Source organism: Phaethon lepturus, unplaced genomic scaffold, assembly GCF_000687285.1.
Source record: "Phaethon lepturus isolate BGI_N335 unplaced genomic scaffold, ASM68728v1 scaffold36131, whole genome shotgun sequence".
NCBI classification, from domain to species: domain Eukaryota; kingdom Metazoa; phylum Chordata; class Aves; order Phaethontiformes; family Phaethontidae; genus Phaethon; species Phaethon lepturus.
Genome location: NW_010516579.1, coordinates 538 through 17,208, shown reverse-complemented (window position 1 = coordinate 17,208; position 16,671 = coordinate 538). Strand labels below are relative to the sequence as shown.

At 44.3% G+C, this 16,671-nt stretch overlaps 1 protein-coding gene across 1 annotated transcript; it reads right to left on the bottom strand.

Annotated features, from left to right (window-relative positions):
- Window positions 1-2,447: 2,447 nt before the first annotated feature.
- On the bottom strand, window positions 2,448-16,217 carry CTC1 (CTS telomere maintenance complex component 1; the record flags this gene model as incomplete). The annotated part of the gene is made up of 22 exons (XM_010296088.1): window positions 2,448-2,626; window positions 3,817-3,943; window positions 4,061-4,223; window positions 4,414-4,478; window positions 4,951-5,110; window positions 5,195-5,281; window positions 5,531-5,696; window positions 6,024-6,133; window positions 6,912-6,982; window positions 7,265-7,408; window positions 7,702-7,791; window positions 8,063-8,513; window positions 8,855-8,969; window positions 9,171-9,297; window positions 9,521-9,721; window positions 9,802-9,976; window positions 11,468-11,694; window positions 12,036-12,164; window positions 12,324-12,626; window positions 13,013-13,154; window positions 14,804-15,000; window positions 15,918-16,217. Coding segments are annotated over 22 exons (3,729 nt in total), but the record flags the coding sequence as incomplete, so codon positions are not given.
- Window positions 16,218-16,671: the final 454 nt, after the last annotated feature.

Sequence of the window (16,671 nt, the reverse complement as noted above, 5' to 3'; positions counted from 1 at the left end):
GCACAGTGCAGTATCTTCAGTAAAGAGTACTAGCCCTAGTACCTAGGGATACCTTGAACAGGGCTAGAGGGAGCTGCCAGCGTGAGCAAGCCCACCTAGACCTGGAATAAGGAGGGCTGTAGACAGTCACAGCACAGGACAACTGCCTTCAGTGTTCATCAGCTTTGGCTTTGGGCAGTAGACTCTAGAGGTAAACCGTCGATGAAGTGGAGAGCTACAGAAAATCAGCTGAAAGGAAGACCTCTTTCTTTCTGTGCAGAACAGTTACACAGCTACCCTGACGGCAGGATGTGCTTCATGCTTTCCTCCCTCTTGGGCTGAGAATGTTTAAGAGCTCCTCCCAGTTCCAGAGCAGGTGGTAGCGCAAACATGAAACCAGCTGATTTCTCTCTTGTATTATTATTTCTTACCCATGCTAGCAGCAGGATGCTTTGTTTGGCTTCAGCAAGAGAGCGAGGAACATGATAAGGAAAGTTGCATAAACAAAGGAAAAACTCCAACAACAGGAACAAGATCTGTTCTCTTGTCTGAAGTAACCTAGTATCTACCCATGGATAGAAGCTCAGAGACAAACTGGGAAAGGGTTTCCTGCAATACATCTGAGAACTGGTCCTTCAATTTGATTTGCCCATCTCATGTCTTGTGATTCTCTGAATGTCCTAATAAAACTGTAAATGAGAGGGCCAGTTAATCTATCCGGTCTTCTCAGAAGACTGTCATTACAGTCCCTTTTGAAAAAGACGCTGTGAATGGCAGAACAGTGATGCATTAAAAAACAGCCAACAGGCTTTGAAGAAGTGTTAGGCCTTCAACCTGGCAAAGGCAAAGAGCATGTCTGCAGTCCAGCGTGTCTAAATGATTGCATTTGTAATTTGAAATGAGAGAGAGAGGTGACTAGTTAGTGTGGCAGCAGACAGAAGACTATCATACGTAATGAGGAGGAAAAGAGAGAGATTAGTAAGATACAACTGGAAAGTTCAAATTCAGACGTAAACACAGGTATTAAACATAAATGTAATTAGAGACAAATTTGCGTTTTTTTGGTTTTAAATAAGACTCTGTGACCTGGCACTGCCTGTTTCTGTAGCACTATCTGTTAATATGTTATTCATATTACAGGACTACTTTCAGCTGCACTTTTTAAATCAGATTTCAAACTTTTCCTCTTACATCATGTACAGTCAATCACCATTTTCCTCAGGCTGAGACAGTTTATGAGGGTGGGGGATAAACTTTCGCAAAAATCTTTACCATTTTGCAGAAAACACCTATAGACAAAAAGACTGTCACAGCAAAACTTGTGCAGACCTTTGCTTTAAGCTGTTTTGGCAACCTCTTTTAGGATGGAGTCTCAGAACTTTGTTGACTGGTGGCAGCTGTCATGTCTTGTGCCACTCATGCTTTGGCAGCCAGCAGGCCTTGAGAGGGAAGATGCTTTACATATGCTTAATAGACCCACCCCCTGGAGTTTAATATAAGGTTCAAACTAAGGATGAAAGGGGAAAGGCAGGGGAAACACTGAACAAACAAAACCCCAAAGAGCAGTTGTTTAAACGTGCTGTCAGCACTACACACTGAGTAAGGCAGGGAAGTAACTGTGTGTAGAACTTACTAGCCTATAGCACAAGATGAAGGATTGGTTTGTTATTTTGCCGAAGCGCTGAACACTTGGTCATGAGGAATCTCTTTAAATGGTGATCTCCCAAGTGTCATATTGGTTAGTCTGCTGTGCCACCATGGATACTGGCACATGCCATTGCAGTCATCCCCTTCCTAATCACGAACAGATGGGCAAGCCTGTAGCATGTTGTGAATTTGTATCGCAGCTCACTGCCTTGTTGCCAGCCCCATGTAATATTCAGGCTGCTGCTTAAGCTGCAAAACAAATGCCCATATAGTACTGTGATTTAGCACCATGATTTAGTCTCCAAACAGTAACTTATTCACTTCCCTTCTCTTCCTGGAGAAAGGAAATGCTTTAAAACCATAATTTTAATAATTTCAGTTGGGTTAAGAAGACTATGCCTTGTGGCAACTGCAGTTTCACATGAAGAGAGTGAATGATTTACAAAATGCCTGGCTGGCTCTGGCTCAAACTGAGCATCTACTTTTTGCCTCATTCCCCATATAGCAAGTAAACCCTAAAACTAAAATAGATAGTGTTATTTAAACCGTATTTCAATAGCTTTATTTAGTAGATACTACCAATAAAATACACACATTGTGTGCCCTAGGCCCAAAGTATTGAACATCTCTCTTCCAAAACATTGCCCAGTATTGCTGGTGGCAATGGTCCAGAATGACCATTCAGGAACCCCACAAGTCACAAGACTGCACCCTTTACCTGGTGCTCACAGGCCCCTGCTCCCACTGGAAAGGGGATTAAAAAACAAAAGCTCCCAATCCCAGTAGGTATTTCCGTAATTCCTCTCCCAATAGGAGAGATGTTAAGCAGTGGCTCCCACTTGGCAGTGACTAGATGTCCTCCTCATCCTCTCGCTGTTCAGATAGGTTAAGGCATCTCGTTCCACTTCCTCCACATTCAGGCACAGCAGGCTCGGCCGAGGTCCCACTTGTGACACAAACTCCACTTCACTGCCCCGAAAATTTCTCAGCTGCAGTGGAGCTGAATGGGAAAGATACAACTCAGTACAGGGCTCCTGCTCTGCTCTAGCACACAGCTGTAGAAGTTGCTGGGGGAGGGAAGGCCTTGCAGCAGCTGCTTGATATCTCCTAAACCTCAAAGGACAGCATGATTAATGAATCCAGGATGTAAGCAGATGAATGCATTTGGCCAGCATCCCTCCAGCTTGGAGGAAGCAGACATTTCACACTGTGAAACACTGTGAACTATGTGCTGCTCACATAGCTGATGCACTGGATTTCATATAAAGATAAGGCCAGCAACCTGGCCTTACAGACAGCGTTATATGGTAGCCAAATTATAAGGTCTCCACAGCAGAGCGTCCGCTGGCGAGCTTAGCAAATCAACCCCTGCAGCACCTGGACTCATACTCAAGCGCTAGTGTTAGTGCAAGCAGCTAAGAAGAATGTCCCCTTAATGCAGCAACCACACAGTCGTGGCAGCATAAGCTCAGACATCAGCACCCACTCAGTGCTTTAAACTCTGTGGCCATGGTGAGGATTTTCAGGCCTAGTCTTGACTCTTCCTGCTGTCCTGTTTAAAGTCAAAACCCACTTGATTTGAGAGGTCTGCACAGTAACTCTGACTAGCCAGAATCCTGTCCCAGCCAAGGACTGGGAACCTTGCTCTAAAACAGAGTAAGTTTTGTGTCTGAGGTACCCCACAGAAATAAACCCGTACTTGAATATCAGGGATGGGAGGACAAAAGGGGGATGCTAATAAAACATGTTATTTCCCACCACCACTACCACACACACATACAGCCTCCACCTCCCCCCTACTGACACCTTGGAACAATTACTATCCTGGTTGTTTAGCTGATAGATTTTCCTGGAACTCTACATAAAATTTGAACAGAGAAGCTCCAAGTTGTTCACCACAACTACGAGGACAATTCAATAGTATTTTAATGCTTCTGTATAAAGTAGAAAAAATAATGTATAGTATTGTTGTATATAGTGACTTTTAGAATATTATTCCTGTATTTTTGTAACCATGGTTCTGCTAAGACACATCTTAGCTCTACAGTACAGAACTCACAATTCCATGGAAATCCTCCAAAGATCTGGCTTTGTGGGCAGTGAATGCAGCTCTCCTTCCCCAGCCTGCTGAGATGATTCCTCCCTTCCTTCCCACACTAAATATTACAAAAGCCAACAGTGCTTGCTTACCAGGCTGCAGGATCTTGGAGGGCTTCCTGTCTAGGCTGAAATCCAGCAGAATAGGGCGACAGATGAGAGGACTCCTGCACAGGCTCCTTAGGTAGCAAGCAACAAAATCCTCAGGTTCCTCCACACACTGAGGAAGGAAAGGGTGTGTTGCCAGTGACTAGAACACCCACAGTAAAAAGGAAATCCAGTCCAGCTGAGGCTTGAGCCCAGTACGCTGCAATCGCTACCAGAATAACGCACTCACCCCTGTGCCAGTAGCTTCCCCATGCTGAATGGACACTCTGCCCCTGCTCTGCACACAGTTCTGCAGAGCTTCCCAATCAGGAAGGCTCAGGCCCAGCATTGCTGCCACGTGCTGGTTCCTGCACAGCACCACAGCTTCACCTGTTCCATCCTCCACCACCACCCTATGGAGAGAGCAGGCAGACTAAGATGCGGAGGGAGGTTTCTTCACATCTGGGAAGACATGACAACTCTAACTTCTATCTTTGCTGCTCTGTCCACATCCCATCCTGGATCTGAGTTTCCCCTCCTCTCTGTGGTGCAGTTTGTTCCCTCCCACCCACCTCTTCCCATACCCAATCTCTACATGCTTACCGTGCGCTGGCTTGCCTCACTCCTATGTGTGATGGACATGGTGGACTGTATCGGGTGCACCTCCCCTGAAGGAAGAGTAAAGCTACAGCTATGTATGGGTGGGTATGAGAGAGAAGGGGAAGGGCCACTGCTTCTTTTAACCCTCCCCTAATTAAGTATGCAAAGGATTAAAGAACTTCATTGCATTTCCAATGACTGTCTTGGGGAAGGGTTTCTATGGGGAGAAAAATGACCTGCTGCAAGGTGCTGAACCCTAACAGCAGTGAACATGGGAAAAACAGAGCATTAATAGAGCAGGATTCCCCCCCAAATGGCCTCACTTTACCCTCAGTCCTAGCTGCCAGCCTGCCTGATATCAGATGCACACTTGTAATCACTTGTCATTTTGGTCCCTTTCTAATAAGCAAGTCCTTTTCAGACACTGGAAAAAGAGGTCTGGAATTGGGATAGGAACTCCTCTACATGGTAGCAGAGGATGTGTCAGAGTAGAAAATCTGCAAGGCTCCTCACAAATTATCTCTGTGGAAGCTTGAATACCTCTTTGAAGATGCTGCTGCAAAATGAGCAAACCCATTGCAGGGACAGCGTCAGTACACAGGACAAGTGGCATAAAATCCGTGCCTGGGTCAGGTGTTGCAGGTGAAGTTGCAAGTTGGATAGAAACACTAGTGAGGGGGATGAGGCTTCTTCTGCAGGACTAGAAGAAACAGGAATGTGAGAAGCTTGGAACATAGAAACCTTTCTTGGGACACTGTAGAGTGGGAAGAGACCCTGGACTCACCTTGAAGGAAGAGGTAGGTGAGAAGCTGGCAGAGTTACGATGCTTACACAGCTGGAGGCAATGTAGGTGCAATAAACATTATGGAATCTGCAATATGAAAGAGTAGATGTCAGAAAGAGCTCGTAGAAACCATACCGCTCAGCTTTCTTGGCATGGCTGGGCTGGTCTTCATCTGTAATATGGTAGAAAAATCATTTGTAGCAAGGGATTGGGAGACACAAAGGCATGGGCAAGGGATGAGGAAAGTCCACAAGAAGAAAGATTTAGAGACGGTTCCAAAGACAGTAAGAGGGGTCAGAGCTGGGGCCCAGATCAGCGTTCTAAAGACAGGGGTACCTGGAGATTTTGCGTTCCAAGTTCTGGAAGAGGAGCTGGGCTCCAGGTAGCAAACCCCAGAGATGCTGCAGATAGGTGGCAGCAATGTAAACGTCCACGACAACAGGGGAGCCTGGAGCAACTGAGACACTTAGCTTCACGCTGTGATCACTGGCTAGCAGACTCCCTGAGGAGATACAGAACCACACACACCATGAGCTCACACGCAGGTAGAATAGTCTGTCACTGAGCTGGACCTGCTAGAGGTGTTTTCCCTCCCATCACAATGAGGCTATCACTGTTCCACCTCACAGACTTTTCCAGGCAGAGTATCCCCATTCTCATCCCCAACACACAGCTTCCCAGCCCTCCGACATGCAATGGGATGCAACATCTTGGCATACTTCCACTGTTCTCAGATACAGGAGCACAGTTAGCCGAGTGCACTGTCTCTCTGAAAAAGAAGGAAGTGAGAATCAATCTGTTGTTACCTGACAGGCTGTCACAATCTTACCTTTCTGCTGTTGAAGGCCGAGAGTCACAGATAGCTTCTCATTCTTGGGAGAGGCACACAAGGTCCTCTCCACTATCTCACCAGAGAAAGAAACAAGGGAACCTGTGAAACTGAGAGCAGACCAGGGTTTCTGTCCTGCCCGAGGACAAAGGGAGTGCAAGAAGGCCCGACTCCAAGATTTCCACAAAGGACACGGTAGAGTACTGTTGCTTGAGCCCAGTTTCAGGGGAACCTGCCCTTGAGGATCTGAGCTACTGGAGTGAGGGCAGCTTGCTGCAGTGTACCCCACCCAGGGACAAACAGCCACTTTAACTCATTTTCTGGTTCTTCAGGCTCAGCAGTGAAGAAGAAAGAGAGAGGCATTACAGCCTTCCTACCTGCTTAACTCCTGATTGTTTTTCTTAGTTAGAGGAAGAAGCCAAGCAAAGAAAAACTCCGTTTACCATAAGGCACTGGTGACGATTTCAGTGTGCATGCTCATCACCTCAGATTAAACATGCTTTGAACAGAAAAGCTTCTAACCTCAGTATTTGTTTGAGCAAGTTATGCTAAAACAGTCGAAAAACCTCACACATTCAGACTCATTTTCTCTGCTTCACCTGTTTCCACTTCTGACAGGAATTTAGCAGAGACCTTTGGAAGCCATTCCACACCAGTAGTAGCTCAAATTTCTAGACACCATTTTGCAGTTTTGTCACCTGCAATCCCATTAACTTTGATAAACAGGATGGGGTCAGCTTGGACTACTTGCACATAGGAAGATTTCCAAACCACATTCCTAGGGCGGATAAGTCATCGTTGTTTAAGGTAGTACTGTCTTCAGTAAAGACAAATCCAGACCCATTCCCTAAGACACGGTCACATCTAATTCAGTGCAGATCAACGTACCTGTTGCTAAGTACTTCTGGAATGGAGGAAATTCTCTGGTCCTTGCCTGTCAGCACCGACATGGCTGCCAGCTAGAAGTGAGGGAGACTCAGATGGATTGCAGTTTACAGCTGCCCCCAGCTAGAGCAGTACAGACAAGCTCTGCATGCTTAGAGCTACACCAAGCAACTGATGCTTCCTCCATAGATTAATTCTGAGGCAGGAAAATGTGAAGCCCAGCAGCAGCTTCTGATGGAGCTTAGAGCAGAATGGTCTCATCAGCAAAACATTCTGTTATAGACACTTTTCTGAGCTAGTTCTGGGGAGATCTACAAGTCGCCTGTGAAAGCCCAGAGCAATAAGGCACTGCATACCTGGCGCTCAGTCAGACAGGATATCCATGTCTCATGCTGTAAGTGCCAGGTATCTTGGACAGGCAGGCACAGGGGGCAAGGTGACCTGCTCAGGAACTTCGCTGGCACAGGTGAAAAACAGAGCTTGTCAAACACTTCCAGGTCCTGAGAGAAGAACACAAGAGAGAGAGAGACAAGAAAGAAGACTATTGAAGGAAGGAGATGAAAGCTATATAGGAAAAATGGGCCACTGAAGGACAATGGTTTAAAGAAAAAAAAATTCCACTGAACTCAGAGCTCTGAGAATTTTAACCAAACACAGAACTGAAGCAGTTCCTTGGCAAGACAGATGGGAATTCCAAGCCTTGAAAAGAGCTCAGTCAACCTCTGACTCCAACTCCCACATGCAGTTCACTAAAAAGTCTCCACAGGAAACAGCACAACAACCTCTCTCTTACCGAGCAGTGGGGCACAATGAAACGATACAGCCCATTCAGGTGCAGAAATGGAAACCATCGCAGAGACTTCCCCATGAAGAGCAGTAGTGCCTGGCAGGGGAGGGGAGAGAGGGAGAGAGAAAAGGTGATGAGAAAAGTTAAGAAAAAGGTAGAAAATGAAAGATAAAGCAAAAATGGAGCAAGCCCAGCAGAGGATGTCTTGCTGGAGAAGTAAGGTTAGCACCATCAAGGATAACCAAGACAAAAACCACTCTCTTGTTGATTTAGGAATTTAGATCCTTAATTATATTAAGGACAAGCTCCCAGAGGAGCCAGTTCCCAGCTGTATCAAAGCACACTCTAAAGCTGCCTCCTGCCTCACTTCTTGCCATGTAATGCCCTTGTCTCCATCACAGCTGGTCTCCTCCAGCTCCGGTAGATTCTCAATTTCTCTGGGATGGCTCCAGAGCCGAGGTCTCCCCAGCCACAGCACTGTGGCTTGGAAACTGTGCTGCAGCTCCTGTCTTTCTCCATCATCTTCTCTGGGTAGTTGGTAATTGCGTAACATAAGACCCTCTTTCTGGGTAACCAAGAATAGGTGAGATACACAGCTGCTGCTCCGGGCTCCCTGACAGTTATCATCTCTGTGAGTATCTGGCTTGGGATCCTCCAATTTCAGCATTTTTGCTTCTGGGGCTTCTAGCTCAGATGTTAAGCTGCCATCATCCTTCTTCCTCAATGAGGAGCTGTTTCCACTCCTAAGGCCTTTCTGGATTTGTCCTTCAGCAGCATGGAGAACCTGAACATCCTCAAAGTAGAACTGCACATAGACACTGAAACGACAAATGATAGCAGTGAAACTCCCTGTTCCTGACAGGTGGCTGTCTGAAACAAGTGGTTATCTGGGAGAAGCACTTTTTGCGAGCGCCCCACAGGTAATCAGCGGGAGAAGCAGGAAAGGGTGAAGTAGAAGGCTGCTACCAGGCTGGGTGTATTCTGAATAAAATGGAGACAGTGGGTTTGTTGCTGAGAAAGATCCCCCTTCCTGCAAATAGCAAAGGACAGTTGCTTTGGCACTGAAATACCATGCTGATAAGTAGCTTTGCCATAGTCCAAAATAGCTGTGGAGCTGGAGAATGATGATTTCACTTGGGCACTGACTAAAGAGACTTGCCTGTTTTTTTTCTCCCTCACATGCTCCAGATTTGCCAGCTGCTCCCAGGAGGAAAAATCAGTCTGAAGGAATCTCTCCACTACGAGCTGGTAGTTTTCCACCTGCAAGAGCGATCCTGCAAACACATCAGAGAAAGGAGCTGAGATAATAAAAAGAGAACATAAAACCAGCAAGCTCAGTTTCCTCATTTTAAAGTCACAAGGCCAGGCAGGGACAGTTCAGCACCTCCACACTAAGTCTCCTCTTCCTTGTTTTGGAGCTGGATGGCAGAACAGCAAAAGCCCAGCACTCTCAAACTTAGCTTAGCTGGCCATACCTATGAGAGCTGTATGGGCAAAGGGGCTACCATCCTTATGGGCTATCACACAGGGAAGCGTGCTGCTCCTGTCCTGCAGCTGGAGGGAACCGCTCCTGGAGGAAACTCTCAGCACACCCAGTAGTATCTGCAACAGAAAGGAAGCTGCAAAGAGCATCAAACACTTCCCATCTTTGAAGGCCATAAATCAAAGTATGAGTAGCAGCAGCCTGAATTCAGCCTGCATTCAGTATACCACAGGTGAGAAAAGCAGCATCACTCCCTAACAGGCATGCATCAGGCAGGTTGCTGGAAAGCATGGGAACTGGGAACTCTCAAGGCACAGACAGTAAAGGGAACTAGGCACTTACCAATCGGGGCTGGAAACTTCCTGCCGAGTGTGCACAGTAGGACCAGGCCAGTCTGCGATTCAGCTCCTGGGTGCCCATGTGCTGCGCCTCCAAGGGGGAAAGCAGCTGTGATGGGCTGAAACCTTCCCAGCTCTTCTGTTCTGCCACACGGTAAACTGCAGACAGAGATGGGGCCTGGCATGGAGGGTTCAGGGTCAAATACTAAGAAGAAAGAAAGAAAGAGTGAATCAGCTGAATTTCTTCCCATCAGACAAACACGAAACACCTCACAGAGCATTTACCTTCTGCAGGGGACAGTGGTGTATTTTTGCTAGGATTTCATTATAAATATCTCTTGCTTCTTCTCTGTCTGGCACTACAGCTTGCAGAAGGGGGACAAGGAACTTCTCAGCAGCTCCAGGGTTTCGGTGCATAGAGCTAAGCAACAGTCGACGGCGCCCAAAGAAACAAGAAAATCTGAAAAAAATTAAGACAGTTAGAAGCATTAGCAGTCATCACTTCTTAGTGAGTTTTGCATGTAAGTCAGGGATTCTTTTTGCTTGTTATGAATAAACGTGCTATGTAGGACAAGAACTAAGGAGAGCACAAAAGAACGTGAAGCAATTAAAAAAAGGAAAATTTAAGGGCGATGCAGATTTATGTCAGGCAAGCAGACAAGGAACAGGAGAATATATAGAAGTGGACAGATTGGAAAAAATTCAAAACTCAAGTGGACAAAAAAACCCCCACCTCCAAATAATCTCCCTCTAAGTCACACAAATGGATGTTGCATTTTGGCTAAGCTTGATATGACTACTCATGTTAGGTATACTTGGCTTTCTTTTACAGGGTGCAAAAATCACAAGACATAAGCAATCACAGATTACTTTCGTTCCCATATTTTCCTTGCATTGTGTTCCTTTCAGAAGTCTAGCTCACTGCTTTTGAATGTTTGGAAGTGACCACACTGTCAGTCTAAAAAAGACTTAATAACAGAAAGTGGACTCACGTAAAAAGAGATAGGAACTAACCCACTGGAACAACTTTCAAGCAGTAGCAGGACTTAGCAATCACATTTAAAGGAAGTGAAAAAGCTAATAAAAACTGAAACTTATAGCTAGCATCATTCCAAGAGCAAAACTGAAGCTGCTTTATTGGAAAGCATGGTAAAAATTCCACAGTGCCAGTAAAGTACAGGAAGACTGAGCATTCTACAAACTGCTGCTTGACTGCCTGAGATTAAATATGTACATTTTAGTTTTTAAAGTCCAAGGCAGCAGTTACAGTGATCAACCATAACTATTCCAGAACATGAATATTTTCACAAGCAGAACCCAGAAGTAAACCCAGAAACTGGTCCACAGCTGTCACGTGAACAGAGTGCAGCCATCAGGGACAGCAGGAAGCCATCTGAAAGACCCAGGGACAAGCACGTGTGGGAAAATCTGCTAAGACAGAGGCTCTCAAATGAATGCTCATACTATATATGGCAATACTCAGAATATCTAAAAATGCGAGGAGCCAGGACACAAGAGCCTTTGTATCAGCTGTGATCTGGGTGTAGCAGAAGTTTCCAGCTCCAGCCTCAGTGCTCACCTTGATTTGCCAAGCAAACCACACTGGCAGGCAAAGATCCCTACGGTGCTTCCATGTTTCAAGACAAAACTTCTAGGTGGGAGTATGTGAGCACATGCTCTGGAGCATGCAGCTTTCTGAGAACAGTGGAATTACTGCACATGCACTTGAAAAATGTACAGGATTTTCTCATAAGAACAGCTGCAAGCTACAAGCAACTGGCCACGATGTGAAAGCTAGACAAATTGCTTACTTAGGCCAGTAAACAGAAGCAATTGCTGCTGCTATTAGTATCCAAACACAGTAATTTTGTGAATGCTTGGTCTAGAAGACACTCAGGTAGCCTACAAAGCACATTTACACATAGCCTGACTTCAGAAGAACTGTCCTTACCTCTCCTCAAACATCTCCAGGAGGCTTACCAGCCAGAGGTAGAATGGCATACCAAGATTGTAGCGGAAGAGCAAATGTAAGTAGAGATTTCCTGAAGAGGCTGGTGGCTGGTAGGGGGTGCTGAGCCTTGAAAAACTCTTCAGCACAACGGTGCTGCTCAGGCAAGCACCAAGTACAATGAAAGGGAAGGATACCAGAGGCTTCTGAAGGAGGTGAACATCGATGAGCTGAGATACACAGACATAGAACGTTAGAGAGGAGAGGGCTAGTCTGCCATCATTTCCCAAAACCATCACCCCACCCTAAATCTTTTGTCACTCTATTGGATTACCTATAAAACAAATGGGCCTGAGGGACCTGGCACTGCTTAGGAAAGAATCAGATAATTATAATTTTGATTCTCATGACCAAGCTGAGACAGTAAAGATCCCCAATTTTGTTCCAGATACTTGGTGAAATAATACCAATGTTCCCTTAGTCTTCTGTTGACCCACACACTTACAAGCCATCCCCAGTGCCCGACTCTTTTCCACTGAGTGCTTTATGCCTTGTAAGTCTCACAACTTACCTCCACACGTGCTCCTGGTCGGAGTCCACGTGCAGAATTCAACAACTGCTGGTATGCAAGGCACAAGCAGACTTTGTTATCCAGTAAAAAGAGACCAGCTTGGACATTGAGTATTTTGGTGACAGTTCCCTAAATAGAAAGCAATCAAAGTTACAGGAGTGTACAGTCCCAGAACATAAGAGACTCATAAATCTGAGCAATAAGGAAATAAATTAATGATGAAAATAAGAGCTTGCAGGCCAGGAGCTGAAACCCCACAGCACAAGTGGGTGACCTACAAATCCTTACCACATATGAGATGATCTTGGACTCTTTGGTTGATCCTGGCCTCTCCTTTTCAACTCCCAGCTCCAAGGAATCACTGAGCTGCTCAGCAGTCTCAAGGGAAGAAGACTGAGTGGATTCTCCTTGCCAAACACTGTCCAGTGGCTGCTCCCTCACCTGCTCTGCACAGTAGGGCAGAAGGCAGGAAGAAACACTGGTGACAAACATCCTGTGTCCAGATTTCTTCAAGCTGGACATAATCAGGCCTGTTATTGTGTAGCTGTGACCCAACTGGAGGATATGATGCCATGCCAGCTGGTTGGGCTTCTAGAGCAGAGAAACCAAAAGTAACATCAGCATCTCCTGCACTGGAAAAAATTCTTCATGACCCAAATAACCCCACCCAAAAAACCTTTTCCTTCAAGAGGACTGCTTCACACTCTTAGCAAAAAGGTGATATCTGCAAGATGTTCAGGGACACTGCAACTGTGTGAGGGAGGAGGGCTGTATTTCTGCAGGGCATAGTACCGGACTTCTTACATACAAGGACTATTGTAGGTTGCATGGAATAAAATTAAAAAAAGAGAGAGAATCACTAGTAAAAGGAAGAATAAATCAAATGAGGAAGTCAACGGCAAGCTTCAAAAAATTGAGCAACTAGCACACACACAGATACAGACGGTGAATTCGTGAGTAAAATTCCAAAGACTTACCTGCACCAGCACAGGGACCCAGACAGCTGAGGAGAAGCACTTCAGAAACAGAAAGAAGAATGTCTTGTGAATACAAAGTAGAGGCCCGAGTCTGGCCAATTCACCTGCCACAGTGAGCTTTGATCTTTTCTTACATGGAATCCTAGAGAGCAATTGAGGAGGCAAAGGAAATCAGAGAGGAAAGAAGAATTCTAAAGTATCTCAAAAGCAAAATAAACAAATACGCAGCACACACTTTCCGGGAATAAAGGATCCAACAAGGTAATATGGACCATCTCTCAGACACATAGCCAAATACTGTTTTACAAACAAAATTCTTACTTCAACTTTTGTATACTAAATCCCTTTGACATTTTAAGAAATAATTGAAGACAGCAGGGTTATGTTGAACAAATTCCTATGTTCCATAACAACAGACAGATTATAAAAAGCTTTACCACAAAAAAGAAGCTAATTATACGTCAAAAGGGGGGAAAAAATAATAAAAAAAAAGTCACAAGCAATTCTTCATCAGAAAATAGGATTTGGCTTTGTAGATTCATGGAATGTGACACTGTGGAAGCTCTAAGCCTATAAGCAAAAGAGGTCTGAAAGCACAATGGGGCCTTCCTAACAAACTTGGCACAGGGTGAAAGAGCAGCAAAACTGAAAGCAGATGACAGGAGAGAAAGGTGACATTTCTTTAGTTGTTTCTGTTTGTCATTTCAAACTTGAATTTTTTTCCCATTTTTGGAAATTAAGTTCAAACAAACATATGTTTGTCATTTCATTTCAACTCCTACTGGACTTGAATACAACCATCCCACTTACTCTAAACAAACACATTCTTGAGTCTAAAACATATAAACAATTATCTAACTTTATGACTTTTGTTTAAAAGAAATACCAGGACATCCACACACACTATTATTGGTAACATTTATTGGTAACATTTTTAAAGAAGGAACATGGAAAATTGGTCAGATATCAGGGAATAGCAGAGGAGCTTTATATTAAAAGCCTGAGACTGTACACAGAAACATAGAAATAGTTTTCTTGTTTAGAAAGGTCTGTTGACCTAAATCAAACACTTAAGCTTCAAGTAAGTTTCTCCCAAGCAGATAAACCCAATTAAAAGAAAATAAAACTAAAAAGAAACTAAAGCAGCCTGAGTAGTGACATTTTATTGTTATTAAATTACACCAAGAATTCTCTACTCAAGAAGATAAAAGATGATCTAGCACAACCTGAAATTATCAACTTCAGTAAGATTGGCAATTCCATTGACTACATTTTCACATACTGTAAGTATTATTTCCGCTAAAGGCAACAGATACTCTTATCAGCTGACGTTTAACTGGCACCTTCATCTCAGAAATCTGCTAAGAACTTGAGTGGTAGTGTATATTAATTTCATAGTAGAATCTAGAATTACTTTCAATAATATTTCTGGTTCACTGTAGATGAAAAAAAAGTTGTGCTAATCAAAAGAGTGAATTTTAGCCTCAGTGAAAGCTGAAGCATGAATCACTTTGTTCTCATATCCTTTCTGTAGTATCAAAATACATCTGGAAATAATTAAAATTTGTCTTATTTTGTCAAAATACAGAAAAAAAACTTCCAGTAAAGTCCTGGAAAACAGCTGATTAATGAAAAGTGGCTTTACTGTGTAACTTTTACTTCCACCACTCAACGTTATGCTTCCACCAGTGGCAGAAACAGAATTTGGCTCCCTAAGCCAAGTGCTCTTCATGGTATCTGCCAAACCAGAGCAACAGTGCTATGATGGAGTTAAGCATGCTAGGTGTTTACCTGGAGGTAAGCAGAGGCTCGGGTGATGCTGGGTAGGTGACTGGAATGTTGTCAGGTACTTCCTTTGGGAGATTTACTGGCACTGGATCCACCAAGATTTCCATGTACCCTGCTGTGCTCTGGTCTGTCTGTGGTATATATGACCAGCTTGGGAAGAGGAACAGTGACTCCAGCCACTCAAGTTCAAAATGCATGAGCTAAGACAAAAGACGAGATAAAAGCTTGAGATGAGTTACAGTGTGTCTTCTCAGCATTACTTACAACTTTCATTACTAATTTGCCCTTGCATGCACATCACAAACTCCTGTTCTACCGCTTGATTTCATTACTAAATAAAAGTAGTGTTTTCTGCCCACTCATCTTGCATGGAGTACTTCTGTCCTTCCAGATGCAAATCTGAACAGATTTGCTGAGTTCTACAGCTAGCATTTCCTGGGTTACAGTCACACCCTCCCAGAAAAGTGACAATTAATTCACTGCAAGGCTTAGTTATTTTCAGACTTTTTCTAAAATTCTCACCTGCTTTCTTCTCCCCTGTGTTTTCAGTTAGAAGTTGACAACAATATCACTTTTTCCTAGTCTTCACCTCCTTGGAAAGCACAACCTCAGTGCTCTTTCATCACCACTCCAGGGGTTACCTCTTATTTAGACACCCCTTGCAATGGGGGAGCCTTCGGAATCCTTTTAATTCAATGCCACTGTCACGCAAGTTATTGTTTCCTGAAAGTATGTCATCAATGCATCACTGAATACCCAGTACAACTCTCCAGAAAGTTATTTCTGCTCCACTAGTTGGAATTCAACAAATAAAGGGGAGTGCTACGACTTCCAGGTCTTCCAGGCCATGTGGTACTGTTGAGAATTTAACAGAACCGTACATTAGGCTGTGTCTTTTTTCCAGAACAGCGCATTCAATATTTGTTCTCATAGCAATGACAAATTTGACATGTTCTATCCTCTCCCCAGGATCTGAGCTTGCTCTTTTCCTGCCTGTTACATAGATGTGTTATTTCCCATGCTACAGACTTCGGCAGACCATGTGAAGCCCCTGGTGGTCTGTGACACTGCCCTAGAAGTGGGAGTAAACACAGAATCCCTCAGACTGAGGACATACCTCACATGGAATTATCCCAGTATTGTCTTTCACATATAGGAAACCATCTACCAACTTTTCTTTGTTCTCTTGCCTTCCATCTGTTAAATAGCCAACCAAGATCAGGTAAGTCCTTGGCAAAGCGTTGTGCATGGGTAAAGCACCTTGTCCTTGATGAGCCCATTCTTTAAATTCATTAGTGCTCCAGGTCAGGTGGCTGCAGCACGGCACGCACTGCTGATGCTGTAGGTCAGAGATGGAGATGAAACTGGAAAAAAAAAAGAAAAGCGAGAATACAGAAGGATGTGGGAAAAACTCAGTCTGCAAAGTTTGGGGATTACAGATATCATTGCAGTGGACAAAGCTTGGCTAAGTCAGAAGAGGCTTAGCTATTGGTGTGGTCTGATGACACCACATGGCAAGAACCAACTCATTCACTGGCATTTATCAATGATCTTTCTCAGCTCAGTCAACATGTCTGTTCTGCTTGAGCATCCTCTCTGAAAACAGACATCCTTTGCTGCTATGGTTACCTGAGCAGGCATGCAGAAGACTTGGAAAACAAAAAAATAAAATTGAGAGTTAATAAAATGGAACATGTCTTTAAATACACGTGCGGGGGAGGTGGGAAGGCGAACCGTTATTAGTTCAGACATTTTTAGCTTGAATAGGAGAGACTGTGAGAAAACCCCAACAACTGCTCAACACAGTTTACATATCAGTAACTATCAAAGGTAAATACAGACTAATTCCATCATTTGGTGCTAAAATTGCT